We start from the raw sequence: 25,679 nt of genomic DNA on the forward strand, positions 1-25,679 counted from the left end.
TTGGTTAGTAAAAAGACTGCTTTCCAGTTAATGTCAAAATATTTTTACACTGGAGTTGGGGGAGGGAAAGCAGTAAAAAGAAAATCTTATCTTTCCTTAAAGACCTTTAATAGTCACTATTCATTCTGACAATTCTTTGTTTTCATTATAACACTGTTTGTTTTTCTCTGCATATTAATAGAGGCACTATAAAGCAATAAAAAAATCAGATTTAATGTTAACTAATGTTGGCCACAGTGTTGCAATGACTCAGGATGATAGACTAGAGAAATATTAATCCAAGTTGGTTATTTAATGTCTGCTGTCATTTTTTTTAGACAGTTCATAAGAGAAATTGGAGATCTTTGCTCACAGTAATGAAGCTTCTCGACATCATCTCGGTTTATCGTAGGCTTATCCTCATCATCCTTACCCTGCTGCTTTTATTGCCATTGCCTTTAGTAATCCAAACCAAAGTAAGTGAATGTTGAGAAAAGGTTCTGATGAATTTCTTGACTAGTTTCAATTGCTGTGTGTTTTCGTTGCATGATCTCCTTGGTTTAAATTTGAAAGGGCTGAAATTGTGGTATTTCAAGTCAAGCTTTACTCGAATCATTGTGCTTTATCCATTTTTGCTTCTTAGCTGATAAGACAATTTTGATTAATAGCAGCTCAACTAATTGGAATGTTTAATCAAAATTTTTTCTTCTTTGAAATTTAGGGAAAACAGGGGAAAAAATGAGACAATAAGCTAAAAGAAGGGATGAATTGAGAAGATGACTTCTAGGAAATATCTTTAAATCAGACTATCTCCTGCATTTCAAGGGAAATGACCTGCTTTGGAGTTCATATATACATATACATATACATATACATATACATATACATATACATATACATATACATATACATATACATATACATATATATATGCTTATTTGCTATGAGACCACAGTCAAATTATTCCATATCTGAGCCTCTATTTCTTAATCTGTAAAATGGAGGTAATAGTAATTATGCTATTTCACAGGCTATTGTCAGGAAAGTACTTATAAAGTTTAAATGTGAATTGTTCTCTGTTCTTCATCTATCAAATGGACACAGCAAGTATTCTTATTATTCACTTGGGGGGAGTAAATGAGATATCAGAAGTGAAATTGCTTTGGAAAATGTAGTGTTATTCCTTATTTAAAAGTAAATTAATTATAATACCATATCCTCATTGTTAGATATCACTCCAATGCATAGGGCATTTTGCTTAAGTATTTTATTTTTAAGTGTAATTATTTGAGAATAAAAAGAATAATTAAAATGATGCAGAAAAATATAAAAGCAACAGACCTGAGGCAATCTTGAGTTGTCCTGATGCAACTTAGTTCTCGTTTTCTTTCTCAAACATGCAAAAATAAAAATGAGGTTTTGAAGTAGAATTCCCTTTCAATGAAAAAATAAACATAAAACATTGTTTCATTCAAAAAGAGAGATATTGTAAATAAAATCTATGGTGTTATTAATGTGGGCATTTCTTAGTGTGGTATGATGGAAGAGGCATGAGTTTTGGAGTCATAGATTGTTTTTATTCAATCCCATTTTCTTGGGAAAAATACTGAAGTGATTTGCTATTTTATTATCCAGTGGATCTATTTTGTTAAGCAATCAGGTTAAGTGACTCCTTGGGGCAGCTAGATGGTAGGACAGGAATTCCAATCCAGCCTCAGACACTCAAAACTAACTAGCTGTGTGACCTTGGGCAAGTCACTTAACCTTGATTACTTCATATTCAGGGTCATCTCATTATTCTGATTAGATATCTGCCCACTGAACCCAGATTACTCTGGAGGACAAAGTGAGGTGACTCAAATCCAATTCATGTACTTGTCATGGCATCACCTCTCTGATGTCATGGTCCTCCTGGAGAGTGAAGGATAAATGTCAAGTGACTTGGCCAGGGAGACACAGCTAGGACTTGTCTCAGGTTGGATTTGAACTCAAGTTTTCCTGACTCCAGGTCCAGTGCTCTATTCACTGAGCCACTGGCTGCCTCCTAAAATCCTAGAACCTGAGTTCATATTCTGATTCAGTTACTTAATATTTATGTGACATTAGCTAAGTCTCTGTATATATATGTATGTGTGTGCAGTTGTTTACTTGTAAAAATGAAGTTAAGTTAGTTAAGTTCTGGCCTTATGTGATCTTATTAACCAATGTTAATCACACCTTTGAATGATTTGCAATGGTCAAAATAATTTAGTACTAATTGGCTTATCAAGGGGTGGGGAGAAAGAGGGAATAGGCCTCTCTGAACTCAATCAGATGACTGTTCTCAAGCTGAAAAAGATTTTGAAAATCAAAGACAATTATGAAAACCTAAGTAATTCTACTTGGAAAGGTTATTTACCAAGGGATTGTCTACCACATAATGAATTTCTTTATGAATCCATTAGGGGATTATAGTCACAAGCAGCTGTGAAAGAATCATGGATTTTATTTTATTCTTATTTTTGAAAGTAAATAAGATAGTCTTTTAGGTTTGGAATTTTTTCATGAAAGGAGAATTCTAGTCTGAGAGATTCCTATTGCCCATTTATCAGTTGGGATATTCCTAAATATTCTTAAAAATTTGAACAAGTTTATTATATGTTTTGGAATTCAGAGTTTCATTAGAGAAATACTAAAAAGATTTTTCCCCTCTTTGGTTAACTATTTCCTTTTTAATTTTTGCATTTCTTTCATTTATTTAAAAAAAACTTTTAAAAATTTTGTGAACAAAATTGTCCATTTTGTCTTCTCTGAATCTCTCTTCCTTTTTTGGTTATGAACTTATCTTTTGATCATAGATAAAAGAGGTAATTTCTTCCTTATTTATCTTGTTTGTTCATGATATGACCTTTTAATGTCCAGTGGAGTTTATCTTGATATATGGTATGGGTTGTTAGTCTAAGCCTATTTTCTGCCAGTTTGATTTTGATTTTTTCCAAGAAATTTTGTCAAATTTAACCACCAGCAACTGGAGTCTTTGTGTCTATTGAATTTGAAGCACTATTACACTTTTGAGGAAAATGTTTATAAAGCTTAAAGGTGAATTGCAACTTCTCTGTTCTTCACATAGCATATGAACATAGCAAATACTCCATTATCATTCAGTTGGGGGGATTAAATGAGATATTAGGATACCTTTTAACCAGTATCAAATCATCTTGCTGATTACTGTTTTATAGTATGAAATCTGGAACTGCTTGGTCACCTTCACAATTTTTTTCTTCACCTTTCTTTTGATATACTTAAGAGGTTTTGTGTTTCAAGTTTTTTGGAGTAAGAGAAAATAAATACTTATTAATTTAAAAAGGATTTTTTTTGGCAAGGCAATGAGTTTAAATGATTTGCCCAAGGTCACACAGCTAGGTAATTATTAAGTGTCTGAATCTAGATTTGAACTCTGGTCTTCCTGACTCCAGGACCAGTACTCTTTCCATTGCACCACCTAGCTGCCCCTGTAAAAAAAAGTTTTAAAGAAAAAAATAGGCTATCTCCATACTTCCCTGTTTTTAACTGTTTCAATATTTTTGTATTGAAACACATAAACAAGAGCTAAAACTAGTTGTGACAAAGTAAAACTGTCTCTTAGACCCCATTCAGTTTCTTGAAACCTTTGACAAAGAAATATCTGAAAAATTGATTGCTCTTTTTAGTCTTGGGAAGATACTTGATCCAAACTCTTTTAAAAAGAAGACAAGTAAATAAAAGCACTGTTTTAAAGCTAAATTATTTCCTTAGAAAATGTGTAATTGGTACATGGCATACAATTGTTTTTTTCTGTGGAGCCTTGGCAATAATGCACATGACCCTTGTGGAAAGTGAATATATGAAATCAGGTGGCATTTGATGAAATGTTTTACTTTTGCCTTCCCTTCCAATCAAGCCATTTGTTAGCACTCAATTAATGGTAATGAAAGGCTTTTTCTTTATACAATACAGTAATTTCATTTTTGGTTACTTTTAAATGCATATTTAATCATTCAATCAGTCAGTAATTAAACTCAAAGAATATTGTCTTACAGAGATTTACAAAGAAAGCAGTGCAATTTTTGAAAAGAGTGTACTTTTTAGTGTATTTTCTTTTTTTAATAAAGAGAGCCTTAGTCTGAAAAAGGAGGAAGAATGTAAAATTGAAAATATGTCATTCAAGTAGTTGCAGATTAAGTTAATATAAACTTCAGTGAACTCAAACTAGACAACTCTTAAGGCTCTTTTGATAACCCAAATTGTCCTGAACTGGGAACTGAACCTCAGCTGAGCAGAATTAGGCTCATTGGCTGGAAATTATGAAAGCATATTTAGGCTTAAATTAAGGTTAATCCTAATGATTAGAACGGTCCGAAATGTGATGAAATGCCCTCAAGGTAGAGAGAGAGAGAGAGAGGGCTTCCTCCACCTGTGGCTTTCCAACTGAGGCTGGAGTGATGTTTTAAAGGGATTCCTGGTCGTGTACAAGTGGAATTAGATATTTTCTGAGAGTCAATTTAGATCCATAGATACTAATTCAAACATCTTTTCCTTCCAGTTTATTATGAGAGAGGGAGAGGAAGGAGAGGAGAAGAAAAGGGAGCTGGGGGGGGGGGGGAGAGAGAGAGAGAGAGAGAGAGAGAGAGAGAGAGAGAGAGAGAGAGAGAGAGAGAGAACCATGAAATAAATTTATGAAGACTAAATAATCAGTTGGTTTGCTAATTTTTCTACTTTTCAGCTGTTAGTGTTGCTGTTGTAAAAACATACTGAAATAGCCCCATCCTAATGATCACAGTCAGGAATAAGTATGAGAAAATCTCTGGATTTTTTAGCCATGTTGAGATTATTTATACTGAGATATTAGGCTTTTATATCACCTTCATTTATGACTGCTTCTCTTCCTCTCCTGACCGAACAAGCTATTCTTGATTTTAAAAAATTCAGTTTAGCAAAACCAATCAGCACATCAACAATGCCTGACAATCTATGTAATATTCTATAGCCATAGTCTTTCACCTCCGAAGAAAGAGCAGGAGGTTAGTCACTTAATATTTCAAGATTTCTTATCTTTCAGAGGGGATTATCAGTTTTTTTTAGTTGTAAGGGACCTTACTAATAATTAGTCCAATTATCTCATTTTAAAGATGTTGAATAGCTTCAGTTATGTCTAACTCTTCATTACTTTGCTTGGGGTTTTCTTGACAAAGATATTGGAGTGATTTTCCAACTTCTTCAACTCATTTTATAGATGAGGATGAGGAAACTAAGACAAACAAGGTAAAATGATTGTCCAGACACTTACACCTAGTAAGTGCCTGAGGCCAAATTTGAACTCAGCTCCTCCTGACTCCAAAGTCAGAGCTTTATCTTTACCACTTAGCTGCTCCCATGTTAAAGATGAGGAAAGTAATACAGAGAGTTGATATGGCCACTCTAAGATTGCATATGTAGTAAGTAGTGGTACAGGATTCAAATTCAAGTTTTCTGCTTCAACTCCAAAGTTCTTTCCACTAAATTATGTTGTTCTGTATTTAGGATCAGAAAAAAAGATGTCATCAAGATTCACCCTTCTTTGGAACAGTTATGCAAGCTCTTCCTTGTTAATGATCAACTTGAAATACTTTACTCTTAATAGAAATAGCTTATACAGGCTCAACTGTAGTTAAGGTCAAATTTATTGTCTTCAGGTTCTGCCGTGGAACCTAAATAGGTCAAGTAGCTTAGACAAAATGATTTTTAGTCTCTAAGGGAGATGAACTTGTCCTGTAGAGATGGACCTGAATTTATTAATTAGGAGAATGATAATACCATCCAATTTGATGAATATTGCCCAAGTTGTTTTCTCCACATAGCTTCCTTAGTGTCACCTTTTCTTCCTACAGAAAAGAAAATATGTTTGTAATTCCTTTAGAGATAAAAGTTGGAATATTAGCAATGATATACAATTATTATGAAGCATATTCACTACTTAAAAAGGAAGAAAGCCCCCAGAACTCTTCTCTGTTCCTCTCCCATTAGTGTGGCAATATGGATTAGTTTATTAGATTAGCAAATCATAATCACTTGGAAGGAAAAGACTTATTCTCATTTGTTGTCTTGGGGGAGAGGTGTATATTATTAGGATTGGCTAAGTTTTTAATGCATGTAGGAGGGGACATATGGTAGCTGAGAGACAAACACAATAAAAGTCTGTTAAGGGAACACAAGACATTAACTGGAGAGGATTTGGTGATTGAAATGGTCATGAGGGATATACCGTGAGGAAAAAATTCACCCACTTCACTGTTTTGCTTATAGTTAGCCCCAGAACCTGCTGATATCATGAATCCTTTTGGTACTATTAGAATTTTAACACTGTTAAAAGGTGAAGTGAGGTAGCAGAAATCTTGTCATCTACTCTTAAACTGAAAAATGTCAGTAGGCTTCCCAAGAGTTGAGGCAAGTCAGGTAGGCCTTGCTGCTAATTCTGTGTGTGTGTGTGTGTGTGTGTGTGTGTGTGTGTGTGTGTTAGACACCTTTGGCAATCTGATGAAACCTGTGGGTCTTTTCTCAGTTTTTTTTTTTAATTCTTCAACTACATAGGATCACAAAAGAAACCAATTATATAGAAGTAAAGATATCAATTTTTAAAAAATTCTTGGTCTAAGAACCCTTACTCCCAGCTATTCAGAGAATATTACGTGTATAACTGTTTTTTCAAGCAAAATCAAGAAATTTATAGGAAATATAAATGTTTCTGTTTTTTTTTTTTTAAATCCAGTTCATGATTTCATCCAGTGATCTAACTCCCACCCCTGCTGCATGGTCACCTAATTCGCAATTTTAAACCTTTGAAAATTACTTGGGGTAGTAAGGTTAAGTAGTGATATATCTAGTACCTGTCAGAACCAAGACTTGCTACCAGATCTTTCTGACCCCAGGCCCAACTCTCTACCTCTTATGTCACAACTCTTTGAATTATACGTATTGTTTGAAATCTCAACAACTACAACAAACAGAAAAAAACAGAAAAAGACAGTCCAAAGCTAAAGGTCTTTACAGTACAACTGAAAAGTAAGGTTAAAATTTTTTTATATTCATTTTCTTCTCTGTTTCTCATTTATAAATAATCTATATTCGTGTTTTATTTTTTTATTCAATTGCAATGGAGAAGTATGAAGGAAAGAAAATAAATATTTGCTAAATAGGAGAATGAATGAAATAAAATTCTGAAAAAATAAAATTCTGCTAAACTGAAAGACTGAGACTTCCTGAAGTATCTTTTCCTGGATGTTATTACTGGGAAAGACTTTAGAGATTATCTAGTATAAGCCTCTAATTTTCCAGGTGAGGAAGAAAAGCCAGAAAAATTAATAAAGTCACACAGCTAGTTAACCACAAAATAGAAATGTCTTGAAGTCAAATCCAGTACTTTTTCCAGGATGTCAGATGACTGACTAGCCTTTTCATGCATGCAGAATAATTAGCAACTTAAGAAAGAGTTGTTGTTTTCCTCTCAGTTCTCCCCTACTTGTATTACTCAATCACTAAAAATTTATGAAGCACCTGCTATGTGTTCAACTAAGGACTGAAGATACAAAAAGAGGAACAAAGATAGACCCTACCCTCAAGGAACCTACAGTCTTAAAGGGGAGATGATTTGCAGACAAATTTGAATGAAGCATGTAGGATATATAAAATGTAATAGAAAATAATTAACAGCCTTTTCCTCCCATTTTCTCCTTTCTGCCCACATACTGTAAATGCAGACCTGTTTTGAACTTCTTGAGGGTTTTAAGAAGGGAAGAAGAAAGAGGGAAAACAAACTTAGAACATCCAACTAATTTGTTACAGGGTGATATGTTATGGGCAGCAAATTGGTACAGTGGATTAGAGCATTGGACTTGGAATCAGGAAGATTAATTTGCATACCTCAACTCCTCATCTATAAAATGGGCTGGAGAAAGAAATATCAAACCTCTCCAGTATCTTTGCCAAAAAATCCCCAAATAAGGTTAGGAAAAGTTGGATACAACCGAAACAACTCAATAACAACAAAAATTTACTTAGGCACAGCTAAGTGGTACAGTGGATAGAGCACCAATTCTGAAGTTAGGAAAATTCCCTTTCTGAGTTCAAATCTGGCCTTAGGCACTTAATAACCGTGTGATCCAGAACATATTATTTGCCTCAGTTCCTTATCCATAAACTGAAGAAGGAAATGAAAGACTAATCTAGTAATCTTTATGCTAAGAAAACCCCATATGGGGTCATGAAGTTGGATATGACTTGAAAATTGGTTGAACTAGGAATTAAGATAACATCTTTTCCTTGCACATAAGGATATAAGATTTTTTCATTCATCAGGAAATGGAAAGTGCTGAAGAAGATACCCAACATAGGCATAGTAAGAAGGAAAGAAGACTGGGAGGCATCAAGAATCAAAGGGATTAAAGCTAGATGGCATTAACAACTGAGTTTGAAAGCTCAAAAATCAGTTTTTTTAAATTTATTTTTTTTAATTCTCATTTTGTACAAATGTTTTTCTTTACATTAATAAAATATACTTGTTTACAAGTAAACAAAATACCCCTCCCCCCATGACTATAGATAGACTTGCTTGGGCAAAAAAGTAAAGGGGGAGAAAAAAAATTAAAATTAAAAAAATAATAGTAATAATTGTACGTATGGCCAGGTGGTGCAATGGACAAAGAACCAGCCCTGGAGCCATGAGCACCCGAGTCCATATCCAGCCTCGTAAACCCAAAAAATCACCCAGCCATGTGACATGCAAGCCACCCGATCCCCACTGCCCTGCAAAAACCAAAAAGAAGAAAAAAAAAGACCCAAAATGCAATAAAATAGTAATAATAGTAGGGGTGGCTGGGTGGCAGACAGAGCATTGGCCCTTGAGCCAGGAGCACCTGGGTCCGAATCCAGACACCCAATGATCACCCTGCTATGTCACCCCAGGCAGGCCACCCAGCCCCACTTGTCCTGCACCCTCTCCCAAATAATAATAATAACAAAAAATTTGTTTCAGTCTTTGTTCCAACACCATCAACTCTGTTGTGAGTGGATCACATTCTTTATAAGTCCATCACAAAAGTTATTTCCATATTTTTCCAATGCTGCCATTGCCAATCGCAACTCCCTCCTTTCTTATTTCTCCACTACCATGTACTATATTTTCTCTCTCCTTTCACTCTGACTCTGCTGTAGGGTCACTGAGTGGTGCAGCAGAGAGATCCCTGGTCCTGGGGCCAAGAAGCCCTGAGCCCCCATACCACCCCTTAGGCCCAGAATCCACCTGGCCCTATGGTCCTGGGGAGGCCATCCAATCCCAGCCCCTTGCAAGAAGTAAAAAAAGAAAATGTGTTATATCTGACCACTCTCTCCCCATGGTCCATCCTCTCCTCCTTTATTCACATCCCCACCCCTTCCCCCTGCTACCCCCTCCTTCTTACTCCAGTTGTCTATACCTCATTGAGTATATTTGCTGTTTCCTCTCCTAGCCATCTCTGATGAGAGCAAAGGTTCCCTCATTCCCCCTTGCCTCCCCCTTCCATATCATTGCAATAGCTCATTGTAATAAAAAAAAATCTTATTATGTGAAATAGCTTGGACTATTCCCCCCTCCTTTTTCTTTCTCCCATTCCATTTCCCTTTTTTTTCTTATTGACTCCATTTTTACACCATATTTTATCTTCGACTTCAGCTTTCTCCTGTGCTTCAACTATGAAAGCTCTCTCTACCTGCTCTATTAACTGAGATGGTTCATATGAATATTATCAGTATCATTTTTCTGTACATGCAGTTCATCCTCATTAAGTCCCTCATATTTCCCCCCCTCCTCCAATCTCCATGCTTCACCTGAGTCCTGTATCTGAAGATCAAACCTTCTGTTCAGCTCTGGCCATTCCAAAAGGAACCTTTGAAATTCCCCTGGTTCATTGAAAGTCCATCTTTTTCCCTGGAAGAGGACATTCAGCCTTGCTGGGTAGTTCATTCTTGGCTGCATTCTTAGCTCTTTTGCCTTCCGGTATATTGTATTCCAAGCCCTACGAGCTTCCAATGTAGTTGCTGCTAAGTCCTGTGTGATCCTAACTGCAGCTCCATGATATTTGAACTGTGTCCTTTTGGCTGCTTGTAATATTTTCTCTTTGACTTGGGAGTTCTGGAACTTGGCTATAATATTCCTGGGGGTTGGTTTTTTTGGGATCTCTTTCTCGGGGGGGGGGAATCGGTAGATTCTCTCCATTTTTATTTTGCCCTCTGCTTCTAGAATATCGGCAATTTTCCTGTAGTAATTCTTTGAAAATGATGTCAAGTCTCTTTTCCTGATCATGACTTTCAGGTATTCTAATAATTTTCAAATTATCTTTCCTAAGTCTGTTTTCCATATCAGTTGTTTTTTCAATGAGATATTTCACATTTTCTTCTAATATTTCATTTTTTTGGTTTTGAAGTATTGATTCCTGATTTCTGGTAAATTCATCAATCTCCCTGAATTCTATTCTTTGTCTGAAGGATTTATTCTCCTCAGAGAGTTTTCTTATTTCTTTTTCCATCTGGCCACTTTTGCTTTTTAAAGCATTCTTCTCCTCAATAACTTTTTGAACTGTTTTATCCATTTAACCTAAACTGTTTTTTAGCATGCTATTTTCTTCAGCATTTTTTTGGATTTCCTTGACTAGGCTGCTGACTTCATTTTCATGGTTTTCCTGCATCTCTCTCCTTTCTTTTCCCAGTTTTTCTTCTAACTCCCTCATTTGATTTTCAAAGTCTTTTTTGAGCTCTATCATAGCCTGAGCCCAATTTCTGTTTTTCTTGGAGTCTTTAGATGCAGGAGCTTGTGCTTCGTCATCTTCAGACTGAGTATTTTGATCCTTCTTGGGCTCATTTGCAAAATATTTCTCAATGGTCTTCCTCTTGTTTCTTTGCTTGTTCATTTTCCCAGCCTAAGCCTGTTTTTTGGGGGTGCTTCCTAAGCTTTTGGGACACTCCCACAAGGGTCTCAGTATGTGAGGTTCTGTCCTCACTCCTGGTCTGTGAATGACCGTAAGTGCCCCCCTCTGCCACAGGGCTGAGGTAGGGGGTGCCCTGCTGTTCTATGGGGGCGGGCCTAGACTGGGATCAGGATCTGAATGTGGTCAGAGCCCCAGAGTCCTGTTCCAGAGGCAGAGGACAAAGCTCTGCAGTCTCTCTTCACTCCCCTCCCTCAGCTCAATGGGCTCATGCCCTGGGGGCTCCTTGCTACAGGCTCCACCTGCTTCTGTTTCTGGGTCTAGACTGTGGAAAGACCAGGCTGCAGGCTGTGTGCCCTGAGGGCTGGGCTCCACGTGCTTGCTCTGGCAGAGGTCCCTTGCTGTTCCCCCACTTTGTGCCGGTGCTCCCCGGGGTGCAGCTCAGGAGACTCCCCCGCTGCTGTGAGCTAAGGCTCCTAGTGCCCTGGGGCTGCCTCTGGGAGGCTGAAGTTCTTTGGCTCTGGTGGGCCACCCCTTTCGCAGGCCGCCCCTCCGGACTGGGGAGCAGAGCCTTTCTGCTCTTTTTCCAGGTTACCTTGAGTAGGAGAACTGCCTCACTGGGTCCCTTTGTGGGTTCTGTCTCTTGAAAGTTTATTTAGAGTCCTTAGTTTATGAGTTTTTATCAGAGAGCTCCTAAGACTTGATCCCTTCATGTCACCATCTTGGCTCCGCCTCAGTTGTTTTTTGTACAAGATTTTTAGCCTTTGTTTCAACATATTTTCCCCCTTGGCTGAATTGCTGGGGGGGGGTTTAGATCCATTCTTCCAAGCACAGGTTTGGGAGATGACCAATCATACCTTAATGTGCAGAAATGCTCCTAAAGAACAAAATAATTTACACCCATATGCTCTGGCTTTGCTCTTAGAAATATTGATTCTAGCATTAACCATTCTAAACATATACCAGCAATTACTTTGAATACTCTTGTGACTTGTCATTTCAAGCTAATCCCAACCCTGAGTTCCCCTTCTATCTGCTTTCTCCATTACTTTCCATACTCTTTGATGATCCTGGTGAAAATCAAGATTTATGTAGATTTATTATCTAATGTCAACTGGGCCCTCACCGTTATGCAACAAACTTTTTTATTTTTTCCTAGTTGATGTTCCATCATAATCTCCAGGGCAATGATTTCAAACTCTCTCCATTGTCCTAAGGTGATTCCTGCTACCTTCTTCTTCTCTCTTCTCTCTCAGCAGAAGACCTCACCTTTTAGTTTACTGATAAAAATAGAATTCGTCAATAATAAACTGTTTCTTCTCCCTTAATCCATACCTTAGAAAACCCTCTCCTCATTCCTTGTGGTCTCTTTAGTTCTAGTTTCTCAAAAGGTGATCCTTCTAGCTAAGGCCAACATTTCCACTTGTGTTTTTTATCCTATATCTCCTTTTGTTTTCCTCTATTATCTTCATTCTCTCCCTGGCATCAATTTGACTCTTGCTACTTCTTATTCAACTTTTTTTGTTTGTTTTTGTACCATAGGCATTAAGTGATTTGCTCATGGTCACACAGGCAATTATTAAGTATCTAAGGTCAAATTTGAACTCAGGTCCTCCTGACTCCAGAGCAGGTATCCTTTCCACTGTGCCACCTAGCTGTCCCACTTCTTATTCAACCTCCAAAATATCTCAAGCATCTATAACCTCCTCTTTATTCTCAAGTCAATGCTTTACTGTAGTTGAATGATACATTTTATTCCCATCAGATCTTACATAGCACTTTCTATATCTCTCCAGCATGTTATTTGGTAGCATACTCATTTGTGTATGTTTGGCATCTTATTATCTACTTAACTGGAAAGGACCACAAATGCAGTGATTGTTTTGACTTATCTTTGTATTTCCTTTAGTACTTATACAATACTCTTCGTACCATAGACATTTAATCAATATTTAATTGAATTGAAAATAACTGTGGGATACCACTACAAATTATAGCTTTCCCAACCTCCTGGTTGTGAACATATTAAAAGTTCAGTGTTTGTGCAGACTCTTCCCACCAAAGTGTGTGTGGTTACAGCTATCTTTAACTGAAGACATTAATTGAGAATTATTGCCTATCCGCATTGAGTCTGGGTGTAATTGACCTTGCCTGTGGAGAATCAGTTTTTCAAGTTTATGGGGTTTGAGATGTAAAGACCTTTGGAAGAAAACACTCTATCTACTGGTAAAAATTTGCTCTACATCAGCAGTTGAGAAACACTGATCTTGCCCAGTTCCCGGTCTCTGAGAAATACTGCACTGAAATCATCCTCACAAGGATACAATAAATCCTTCTCCTAAAATCTTTAGAGAAGATAATCCAATGATTTCATAGTGGATGCCAGTGCCTCCCTCCTCTTATATTTAGAATGTGTGTTTTTATATCTGTCCTTTTATTATTTATACAGTTCTTTCTCCTATTTGGCCTATACTTCAACTATAAAATCTAAACTTTCTCATCTTGTCCTCAGTGGAAACAAGTAGATGTTTATCACTCTTGCAAAATTTCTGAAAAGAGTTTTATTAACACCTTCAGCTTTCTTTAGTACTCACTATTTCCTCAAATTCTGTTTTGATTATTATATTATTTACCTGTATACATTATGTCATGATTGGGTAACCAACTTGGGTACCATCTAGGAACTTAGTTAAACTTCCCAATTCTAAATTCCCAATTACCTTCAAAATCTTTGGACTTGTATGAAATGACTTCCCATTTTCATGACCTTGAAAATATTTATTTCTCCTTAAAAATTGTTTAATTTTTGCACTTTTAGGGATGACCAATGTGAAAATTTGAATCCCATTATGCATATTTGTCTAAAGTGTCTAATTTTTTCTTTCTAATTTTTACCATATATTGGGAAAAAGTGTAAATAAATGCATGTTAACTAAAAAAATTAAAAAAGCACAAAAAAGTGTGTCATGAGACAATAACAGTGACAATCAACATATTAAATACCCACTGAGTCTTAGTATGTATTATGCCAGGCATTGAGGAAATGAAGGATGAGGTGAAGAAGAAACAATGTCTGCAGCCTCTGCCTTCAAGGAACTTACAATATTAAGGGCAAAGTATCTATCACATGTAGCCAGATAGGTATATAATGTAAAGAAAAATGTGATAACAGCAAAAGAGAGATTGAGACAAACTATTACCAAAAAAATTGAAAAAAATGGAGATAAATTTAAGTTATGAGAGTTCAGGGAAGGTTCCATGATGGGGAAGATGAAATCCAAGTATCATATGTAGGGCTTTGGGGGTGGAAAGGTTCATTTATAAGAGGCTATATCCTATCATTCCTTTTTGAGGTATGAAGAAATTACTGGAACAGGAAAGAGTAGCTGGCCAGCCAAGGATTGATGTTAACATTGCCTCTGTTCTCTGCTTCTTACTTGATATGAATAAATAAAATATATATATATATATCTCCACAGAATTGAAGAAGCCTTCTCACCTCCATCTTCTCTCCCCTCATCCCAAACACATACTCAACAGAAGGCAAAAGATTTTAACAGTTATGAGGAGAGAAGAGTAGACTATGAATTCATAGAAGTAAGAATTGGCATTTTACAATCAAGGAATAATTAGTAATCCAGTTTGACTGGAATGCAAAAAGAATGGAGAGTAATGTAAAATAAAACTGAAAAGGTAAGTGACAGCATATGAAGTCTCAGAATGAGGAGTTTGTATATTGTGTTAGACGTAATGGAAAGAGTTTGTATATTGTGCTAGAGGTAATGGAAAGTCACTACTAAATGGAGGTAGTATGCCATAATGGAAAGAGGGCTAGATTTGGAGGCAACTGAAAGAGCACAAAGTGGGATGTCATCCATGCTATAACAGTCTGTGAAGAGCAAAATTGATTCTGAATCCTATGGACAATTATCATACCTTTGATTCCTAACAAAATTAGAACTTATATTTTGAGGTTATTGATCAGCTAGTAGAAGAGGCACTGATTGAATTGCCAGAGACATAGTTAGTTATTCTTGGTTTAATGTCAACTTGACATTAAAGTCTCTAGACTCTATATCACCTGATAATTTTATTAGTGACTTAGATAAAGATTTAGATAACATGGCAATCAAATATGAATATGTCACAGGACTAGGAGAGAGAACCAACATGTGAGGTATCAAACATGATCCCAAAAGTGATATTGATGTACTTAGCCTGGTTCCTAGAACATAGTAGATGCTTAATAAATGTTTATTGACTAACCATTGACTAAACATTGGACCAAATGTAATAATGATAAATTGAGAAGGGAAAAATACTTTATATTTGGGTTAAAAATATCTTCACTTTGAAGTATAATATGAAAGGGGCATGGCTCAATAACCATTTGAAGAAACTCTGGAGGTTTCATTCATTGATTTGCAAGCCAATAGTTATAGCAACCAAGAGAATTAATGCCTTCTTAGATTCCACTGTTCAAGATTAGGAATATGATAGTTTCTGTGTTCTCTATCCTGATCAAATAGAATCTGAAGTACTATTTTTAGTCCTGGCCCTTATATTTTAGGAAGGTCATAGATGAATTACGTATTGAGTAGAAAATAAACAGAATGCATAATACAAAGGAGTACATCCACAATGGCAAAGGACCTCTAGTTGATGCTACATACGAATCATCTGAAGGAAATGGAAATATTTAATAGCATGTTTTATGCTTTAGCTACCATTTGGCTTCTTAATGAACTCTTCTAATTTTGGGGGGAAATTTTCAGTTTACTTCAGTTTACCAATTGCCTCAATTCTGACTCCATTGAACAGATGATAGTATATTTTTCTTATATTTATTATGGAGAAGAGAAGATTTAGTTATGGGATATAACTATTTGAATAATCAAAAGATTTCATGTAGAAGAAGGAATAGATTCATTTGGTTTGGTCGCCCGCTGAATCTTAGTATGTGTGGGTGAGTCAGTTTTGCTTAATTCTCCTACTTTTATTGTATAGGGAATATTCCATAAATGTTTGTAAGGTAAAAACCAACAGGTCAATAAAACTTAAAAAAAAGAATTTTAGAGATCTAGACTTAGGCTAGATGTAAGGACACATTTCTCAACCATTTCTGGAGGTAAATTTGTTTTTCATCAGATGCTTTGTAGAGTCATCCATTTATTCTCATTAATTAAATTACCTAGTATCTGACCCTAAATGTTGAGGGTACAAAAGACAAAAATGAAGTGATTTCTATCTTAAAGACAAATTCAGGGTAAGAATAATAACCTTGAACAAATTGGAGAACGCTTTAGGAAAGAGATGAAATTTGCAAAAAAGTGTAAAAAAAGTGTAAAAAAAGTGTAAAAAAGATAAAGATTATGAGTCAGATACTGAGGACATTACATTCTAGATATGGACAGTTGGAAAGACTCACTAAAAAAGCATACCGTTTATTCTCTCTCCTTTAAAAAAAATTAGGGCAAAATTTGCCTTTCTACCATTTTGAGTCCCTCTCCAATTCACTATGATTCTCCAAAGATCCTGTTCTCAGCACATTTGACAATTCCTTTACTCCTTTATGGTGGTAGTTCATCTGGGTTTAATGACCTGAACTCATCAAGGGCATCTAGGTGTGTGTTCTCCTACTATCTCACTATTTATATTGGTTTCCACTGTCCTATTAGTCATTTTTGTTCTGCCCTTTCTAAGCCAAAGATCATTCTCCTTGCCATTAAAGAGAGAAATAAAATAATACTTTCCTCCAAATTTGTTTTATTTCCTCACAATTCTGTGCTTTTTTCTTGTTTCCCTTTTTATTACTTGACTTTTCTTTGTACTTCAATTAATGAAAGAAAAATAAAAAGGGTACCAGGATAGTTTCCATAGTGGAACTACAAAAAATAAAAAGATTTTATAGCCTAACTTATTCCTCCTATATATGTTCCAGATTTTGACTAGTTTACCAATTGCCTCAATTCTGACTCCATTTAACAGATGACAAAAGTAAACACTCAGAAATCAAAGAAATTACCCCAAGTCATTCAATGTGGTAGATCTAGAATTATAATTGTATATTTTCTTAGATTGAGATGCTTCTAAGAATTCTTCTGAAGGTCAGCATGAGAGATCTACAGCAGAGATATTAACATTGGGGGTTTATGCTAGAAACTAAGGAATTAATAAAATGATATTATAGTAAAGGGAGTATATGTTAATAGCAAAAAGAAATGAAATGATTGGGACTGAGAAGCATCAGTGGGCTGGTAAAAACAACCCAATGTCATGGGCCAGTCTGAGTTAACATGCAAGCTGTTTTGTGCTGATTATTTTTTCCCCTCACAATAAATTCTCTTGATACAGGGTTTTTGAGGTTAAAGAGACTAGAGAACATAATAGATGGAAGCACAAGCATATAATGAGAGGAAATTTAGAGACACTGAACTAACAATGTGAGAAGAATAAAGTCAAGAATAGGTGTGGAAAGATAAGGAAAATGAGACAAGACAGGAAAATGGTAAATGTTGGGAGAAGCTCAAAGATGTGAGTATTTTTCAAAATCTGAAGAGGCTTAATTAGAAGGGGGTGGAAAAAGGTTGAGGAAGACTCAGTAAAAGGAAATCAGAGGGAAAACAAGGGAGAGGAGGAAAGAGTGACGTGGAGAAAAGCTTTTTAAGAAATGTTAGTTTAAAGAATCACAGCAAACCTTCAAAATGTGTAATAAGAAGAATTAAAATGTTGCCAATATCTTGTATAAGGTAATAATAATAATAATAATAATAATAATAATAATCACTAAAAAGGGGGGGAATGAGTATAAAATGCAAGAAATGGAAATTCCCCCCCCCCCAAAATTAGAAGAGTTTATTAAGAAACCAAATGGTAGTTAAAGTATAAAACATGCTATTAAACACTGATCACTCATGATTCCAGAGGTAAATGATGAAACATATAAATATCCATTTCCTGATAAGTGATTGATTTAGAGTGAAGAATGAGATGTAAATATTTTGTATTCAGAGGTTATTTGTTTTATTTAACTATGCAAGGAAATTTTTCTCTTTTTCTTCATTGGGTTAGGAGATGAGTGGGAGAGAAAATGATTTCTGTTAATTATTTTAAGAAAAGAAGCTTGTATAGATATAGGATGTTTAAATACAATGTTAAAAGGGACCACTGGAGGAATGGGGGTTATTTATAAATGTAAGGTAAAAATCAAATATGGCAATAAAACAAACAAAAAGGTATAAGCTGAGGGAGAGAGACAGAGAAAGATATATATATATATAGAAGGGGAGAGAGAGCGGGAACGAGAGCGAGAGCGAGAGCGAAACAGTAGCAGTGGAGAGGGAAACATTTATTAGGCACTTATTTTGTCCCTGGCTAAGTGAAAACTTTTCAAATACCAACTCATTTGATGCTCACAACAGTCTTAGGAGATAGGATGTTATTATACTCCTTATTTTACAATTGAAGAAACTGAGTCAGAAGTTAAATGACTTGCTCAGGATTATACACCTTCTAATTTTAACTTATGTGTCTTCCTAACTCTAGATCTAGTAGTCTATTGAATAATAGTAAGAGTCTTCAAAATCTTCCTGGGGAAGTGGCAAATATTATTATATTCTATATAGAACCATAGGATTTAGATCTCTAAGAGACGTTGAGATTACATCAGATATGATATGATGCAGAGAGGTGAAATAGCTATTTGTTCATTTATTAAATAAATATTCATTGATCTACTTCATAGAACTGTAGTGGGCACACTGTGGAATCTGAGGAGAATGAGTCATGATTTCTTCCCTCTAGGGGTTTATACTTATGATGAAGAAATAAGACATGCACATAGAAATTTAAATGGCAATTCAAGGTATGACAAAATGCCATATGGGTAGGATTTATATGCCACATGAGGAGAGAGAGATAGAAAAGCAGAGAGTGCTCTTTCAGATCTGGCATATTGAAAGAAAATAGGACTTGAGTTGGACTATAAGGATAAGTGGAGGTGGAGGGCTATATTAAAATGATTATGAGATTATTAGGTCTAAAATTAGTGTGCCAAAAATAGGTAAAATGGGGAAATAATTTTTTTTGATGGTCAATTTTTAAAATTTAAATTTTGAAATATAAAACATTGAAAATAAAATCAGGAGTTTCTCTGCAGGGTAAATCAGTCAGTCCACAAACATGTTAATGCCTAGGGAGGGTCAGATACTATATTAGGCTCTGAGGATAAAAAAAACCTAAATGAAGTAGTCCCTTTACTCTAGGAGCTCACATTTTATTAAGTACATAAAACATTCACAGAGAAGTGAATACAGGATGTAGAGAAATAATCATTATATAGTACTTTAATGTTGATTTCATTTGCTCTTCACAACAATCCTGTAACATAGGTGATATTTTTACCCCCATTTTACAAATGAGAAAACTGAAGCTAAGGAAAGTTAATTAACTTGTCCAGAGGCATACAGCTAGTGAGTATCTGAGGTAGAATTTGAATTTAGATTTTTCTGACTCCAAATCCTGCATTCTGGGCCACCTAACCGGCAGAATTCAGAAAGTAATCTTAAAGAAAGGAGAACTTGAGCTGCCACAAAGAGGAGTTTGGAGTTCCAAGAAGGTGGGACCCTGCTCAAAGATAAAGAGGCAGTGGTTGGGTGTCAGCAAAATGTCTTCTTTGGTTGGAAAATGGAGTATGTAGGAGCTAACGTTCAGTCATTTTCAACCATTTGTGATGCCATTTGGTGTTTTCTTAGCAAACATACTTTAGTACTTTGCCATTTGCTTCTACAAGTCATTTTACAGATAAGGAAATTGAGACAAACAGGGTTAAGTGTCTTGCCCAGGGTTCCACAAGAAGTATGTCTCTGAAATCAGATTTGAATTTAGGTCTTCTAGAATTCAGGCCCAACTCTCTATCTGACATCCTGCCTATGAAAGTTATGTGCGATTAGCTAAGAAAGACTGACTGGAGCTAGAATGTAATAAAAGATTATAAAGACTATAAATGCCAGAGACATAATATTTTCTACGAAATTCTCTTTTCTCTTGGTTCTGCTCCCTTCACTCATCATCAGTTCATATAATTTTCTCCATACATCTCTGAAGTCCAGCCATTCATGGTTTCTTATAGAACAATATATTTGTAATATTCAAATTCTATAACTTGTTCAGCCATTTCCCAATTGATGGGCATCCCCTTAATTTCTAATTCTTTGCCTCTATAAAAAGAGCTGTTATAAATATTTTTGAACATGTAGGCCATTTCCCATTTATTATGATATTAGTATTGGCATTGCTGAGTCAAAGCATGTGTTATTGCTCTTTGGCCATTGTTCCAAGATTGCTCTCTAGAATGGTTGGATCCATTCACAACTCTATCAGCAATGCATCAATGTCCCAGTCCTTCCACAACCTCTCCAACACTGATCATTTTCCCTTTTTCTCATTTTGGCCAATCTGATAGCTATGAAGTAGTACCTCATTGTAGTTTTAATTCACATTTCTCTAATCAATAATGATTTGGAAGTTTTTCATATCTCTATATAGTTTTAATTTCTTCATCTGAAAACTGTCCATTAATATCCTTTGACCATTTATCAATTGGGAAATGACTTGTAATCTTATAAATTTGATTCAACTCTCTATACATTTCAGAAATGAGACCTTTATCAGAACCACTAGCTGTGAAAATTGTTTCTATCTTTCTGTTTTCCTTCTCATCTTAGTTGCATTGGTTTTATTAGTGCAAAGCCCTTTTAATTTAATTTGGTCAAAATCAACTATTTTTCAGTTTATAATGTATTATGTTTCTTGTATGGTCATAAATTTCTCCCCTTTCCACATAGATCCAAAGGAAAGAATATTGATTTATTGTATCACCCTTTATGTCTAAGTCCTGTACCCATTTTGACGTTATTTTGGTATAGAGTGTGAGATGTGGGTCTATATCTTGTTTTTGTTAGACTATTTTAGGGAAATTAATCTAAAGAGAAGGAAGACCTCTAGGTCTTAGAATATAGCATACTGAATAAGTCCTTAATAAATGCTTGTTGATTGACTTCCTGACCAGTGAGCACCTGGATTGGGATATTGGGCTTTGGGGGGTGGCAATGGGGCTACAAAGTAGAAGTCCAGTGTAAAAAGTGTTCTGAAGGAAGAGTTCAAAAGATTTGCTGAGTGACTATTCATTGGAGAGTGAAGGGGAGAAGTCAAAAATGAATCAAAGCTTTTTGAGCCCAGCTTCCTGATAAAAGAAAAGATCACTGAAATAATTTTCCTGCTATTCACTATCCCCTTTTTAGTGAGGAGAATAAAGAAAAACTCTCTGCCCTTTCTCTTCCTCTGTAGTTAGGCTCATTTTTCTCCATATCTTTGTGGATGGAGACATTTTGAGACACTTAAAGCTTTTATATTAATCTGAATTTGAGTGGTTTAAAACCACTGCACCAGTAGGAATACATATGTATCCTGAGCCATGAGACTCTCCACAGCCTCTGTCAAATAATAATATTGTTTCTCTTGTAGTGCACAGATTCAGAATGCATTCTTTTTTCCCCTTCTTTCTTAATTGCTTCATGTTCCCTTTTAAAAATGAATTACAATGAGGGAGGTCTGTGATTGGCCCAGATTTTCTCAAACTGTGCTTAGATGAGATCATGCCCACTTGGGTCTTAATTCAACAGCCAAATTACTCTCTCTAATATCAGTCACTATATCAAAAAGGGGAGGAGGAGGGGGAAAAAAACTTTTTTTTAACTGTAATTACCTTTCATTTTCTTTTTGGGCTATAATTTAAAGGAGAATGAAAGCGATTTTTAAAATATAATCAACCACATTTCCCGTGGTAATTTCAGTCAGAATTCTATTGAAATGTCCCCCAAGTCTCCAATCTGCCTAGTCATAGCATTCTTTCTTTACCTCTGTGACAGGTTCTTCGTTCTTTTTAGATGAAAAAGGTAAGCCAATTTAGTTGGTCCATTGTTAAACCTGGAGTGGGTAGAAGGGTGTGGAGTGACACATAGGCCAGATGTGAAAGGTTGGACTGGGTAAGAAAAATTATTATCAAGATTTGCTAGAGCATGAGCTCTGAGATGGACAGGTACAAAAATAAGACCAGAAGAGGTTTAATGAGATTAATACCCAACCCCCTAGCCAGGACCTAATGGGATGAGTAAAAGTAAAGAAGTGAGACAGTCAAGGATATGCAAGGAAAGAATCAGATTGAAGTTTGTAAAGAAAAAAATATTAAGCAGGAAAAAGGAATAATTGTAGAAATAGGTAGGGAATGAAATGGTTCTGATTAAGAACTCCTTTGAAAAATGTGACCTAGGGGCGTCTAGGTGTCACAGTGGATAGAGCACTGGCCCTAGAGTCAGGAGTACCTGGGCTCAAATCCAGCCTCAGACACTTAATAATTACCTAGCTGACCCTACAGCAGAGTCAGTGAAAGGAGGGAGTTGCAATCACCAATGTCAAGGGTGGAAAAATATGGAAGTAACTTTTGTGATGGACTTATAAAGAATGTGATCCACCCATGACAGAGTTGGTGGTGTTGGAACACAGACTGAAGTAGATTTATTATTATTATTATTTTGGGGGGAGGGTGCAGGGCAAATGGCCTGACTGGGGCCACATATCAGGGTGATCATTGGGTGTCTGAGGCCGGATTTGGACCCGGGGGCTCCTGGCTCAAGGGCCAATGCTCTGTCCGCCACCCAGCCACCCCTAATATTATTACGATTTTATTTTATTTTAGGTCATTTTTCTTTCTATGCTTTTTGCAGAGCAGTGGGGTTGGGGTGGCTTGCATGTCACACAGCTGGGTGGTTGTTGGGTGTACGGGGCTGGATGTGGGCTTGGGTGCTCCTGGCTCCAGGGCTGGTGCTCTGTCCACTGCGCCACCTGGCTATACCTACAATTATTACTATTATTTTTTAATTTTAATTTTTCTCTCTCCCCTTTACTTTATCGCTCAAATGAGTCTATATTTTTTGGGGGAGGGGGTATTTTGTTTACTCTTAAACAAGAATATTCTATTAATGTATAAAAACATTATTTGTACAAAATGAGAATAAATAAATATTAAATTAAAAAATAATTACCTAGCTGTGTGACCTTGGGCAAGTCACTTAACTCCAGTGCCTAGCAAAAATTAAAAAAAAGTGACCTAGTATGACCATAGGCAAATTTTTTAACTATATTGGGGAGAGACAGTACTCAGATATTCAATGTAATATCTTCAATGCTAATAATACAAGTGGTGCAGGAGATAAAGAAATTGCCTTGGAGTCAGAAAGGTCTCAACTCAATTGGCTTCATCATTTGAATTTATTATTGAGTTTTATTGGAATTAAAAGCAGCATAGCAATAGAGAACCAGTCTGGAAACCTGGAATCAAGTCTTGCCTTTGTTTCATCTTGATTGTATGACCTTGGGTAAGTGACATAACCTTTCAGTGCCCCAGGTAACTTTCTAAAACTAGAAAGTGCCAGTCTGCCTTGTTCAATGGATTTCCTCTTTAGATATTCAGAACACCAATGAAATCATAGATCTGGTCAGGAAAAACCAAAAGTAATGGTTACTTTTATTGAAAAAAAAAATATTACCGATGTCAGGATTAATATAAGTCTAAAAGAGTGAAGTAGCTTTTAATCTTCAGAGCAAAGGTTTTCATTCCAATGTTTATTGTTGTTTTTACTTCATAATTAACTATGAGAGACAAGATAGCAGAGAAAACATCAGTGACTCAAAGAAACACTTTGGATTTTCCAAAGCAATAGTTCAAAAGAGAGAAGGGTTTGGAGATTAGAGAGAAGTAGGGGAAAGGAAATAGTTTGAGGAAGTCTATCTATTCTTTCTCTCTGATACCCAGAATATTCTGGGCATGGTAAATTGTGGTTCTACACTAAGTTGTTTCATATTCTGAAATTTCAAAATGCCAGAATCACTGCAAGAATTGATCCTCAAGTTTCATTTTCTACAGACTACATGAAGCTGCCTTCATTATGAGAGGCAGAAGTCAGTAAGGAAATTCTCACTTTTTTAAATTTTTGGTGGGGGGGGGGTAGCCACCTGAGGGTGGGGTAGAGATCATCTAAATATACTTCTTGGCAAACTAACCAACCAAACTAAAGATGCTTTGATATGGAAGGGAATTATAAATACGCTCTACCTTTGTAATAATCTTGTTAAATTCAGTACCATTTAAAAAGCATGAAGTTAGGAGGACCTGAATTCAAATCCAATGTCAGACACTTTCTAGCTGTTTATCCCAGAGCAAATCATTGAATCTTATTTACTTCATTTGTAAAAGGATTTGGAGAAGGAAATGAAAGAAAATCCCAAGTAGGAGAATTAGACAGGACTGAAATGACTCACCAACAATCATTTAAATATTTCTTGGCAAAGGTTATGTGTGGAGAAAAAAAAGCTAACTGATATGAATAGGACCATCCTAGTGGGGTCCAGTCTCTGGCAAATTGTACCATGTATCCTATCCTTTCTCCCAGTTCTCCAGCATTTTTATATAAAGAAATAAATGTTTCAAATGAATATCAGAACCATGGGTGGGGCAAGGAAAGAACTCCTAAAAGGGCCACATGCTACCTGAAGCTGAGTATTTGTGTACTAGAATGTAAGTTTATAGAGGACAGTGAACATGTGTTATTCTCCACAAGATAACTAACACAATGATTATACAGTAAATGATCAAAAAAAGCATCTTGAAGGAGCTAAAAGAATAAATGAACATAGTTCTTTTTTGCTGTCCCAGCTAGGTCAACATTTAATGTGTGATCACTCTTCAAACTGATGGACTCCTCCATCCTTCTTGACCAGAGACTAGATAGCTTTCGTTCCTTTCTCCCTTAAGATAATAATATGACAATCCAACATGTCAATCTTGGAACCTGTTTTTAAAAAACACTGAAAGTTGTGTAATTTTTGTTGAGTAACCCCCAGATTTAAGTAGAAACCATAGATAAGGCTCATATTTTGAATAAATGACTTAATTTTGCTAGTCAGATACTCCAAGGAAATCAAAGACAGAAGCAGAATTCCAAATACTTTGTGGTAGCAAAGGATTGTGTACAAAGTGAATGCCTATTGATAGGGGAAGGAATGATGAAGCAATGGTATATCAACATAGAGGTAGGGAAGAGAGCAAACATTTATTAAGTACCAACTAATGGCTCAGGCACTATGGTTAAGCACTTAAAAAGAATTTTTTATAGTTGAGGTATCTATAGCAGAGAGCAATTATGTTCTTTAACCAGGGGTACAAAGCTAATAAGTGTCTGAGATTGAATTTGAACTCATATCCTGACTCTGGGCTCAGCATTTTACCCCTGGGCCACCTAACTGCCTTATAAAATTAAACAGTAAGAAATGATGAATATGAGGAATTCAGAAAACATGGGAAGATTTATATCAACTGATGCATAACAAGAAAACTCTACACACAATGATTTGAAAAATATAAATGAAAGGATCAGCAAATTAAAAACCAACTAAGATCTTAGATGATAGAAAAAGAGACATATCTTCCTTTTTTGTTAAAAGGAAAAACAAAAATTATTTAATCCTATGAGGATATATTTACATTGAATCAAGAGTTTCATTGTTTTTGCCATAAAGTAGGGTTCATTCTGGTCAAAGAGAGATTCAAATAAATTAGATGTAATGATAGAAATAAAACATTTTTAAAAAGGTAAACCCACCTGGACACACTCAGAATAAACAAAAAAACTGAAT

General features: G+C 35.8%; 1 protein-coding gene across 1 annotated transcript in view; it reads left to right on the plus strand.

The window, feature by feature from the left end:
• The first annotated feature begins 304 nt into the window (after nt 1-304).
• Nucleotides 305-25,679, plus strand: part of SLC13A1 (solute carrier family 13 member 1) — a 78,428-nt gene continuing 53,053 nt past the window's right edge. Inside the window, exon 1 of the mRNA XM_074193807.1 lies at nt 305-455. Coding sequence (XP_074049908.1) covers nt 357-455 — 99 coding nt within the window. The 5' untranslated portion in view covers nt 305-356. The remainder of the gene's footprint in view (nt 456-25,679) is intronic.

The sequence above is a fragment of the Macrotis lagotis genome, chromosome 7, assembly GCF_037893015.1.
Source record: "Macrotis lagotis isolate mMagLag1 chromosome 7, bilby.v1.9.chrom.fasta, whole genome shotgun sequence".
Taxonomy (NCBI): domain Eukaryota; kingdom Metazoa; phylum Chordata; class Mammalia; order Peramelemorphia; family Peramelidae; genus Macrotis; species Macrotis lagotis.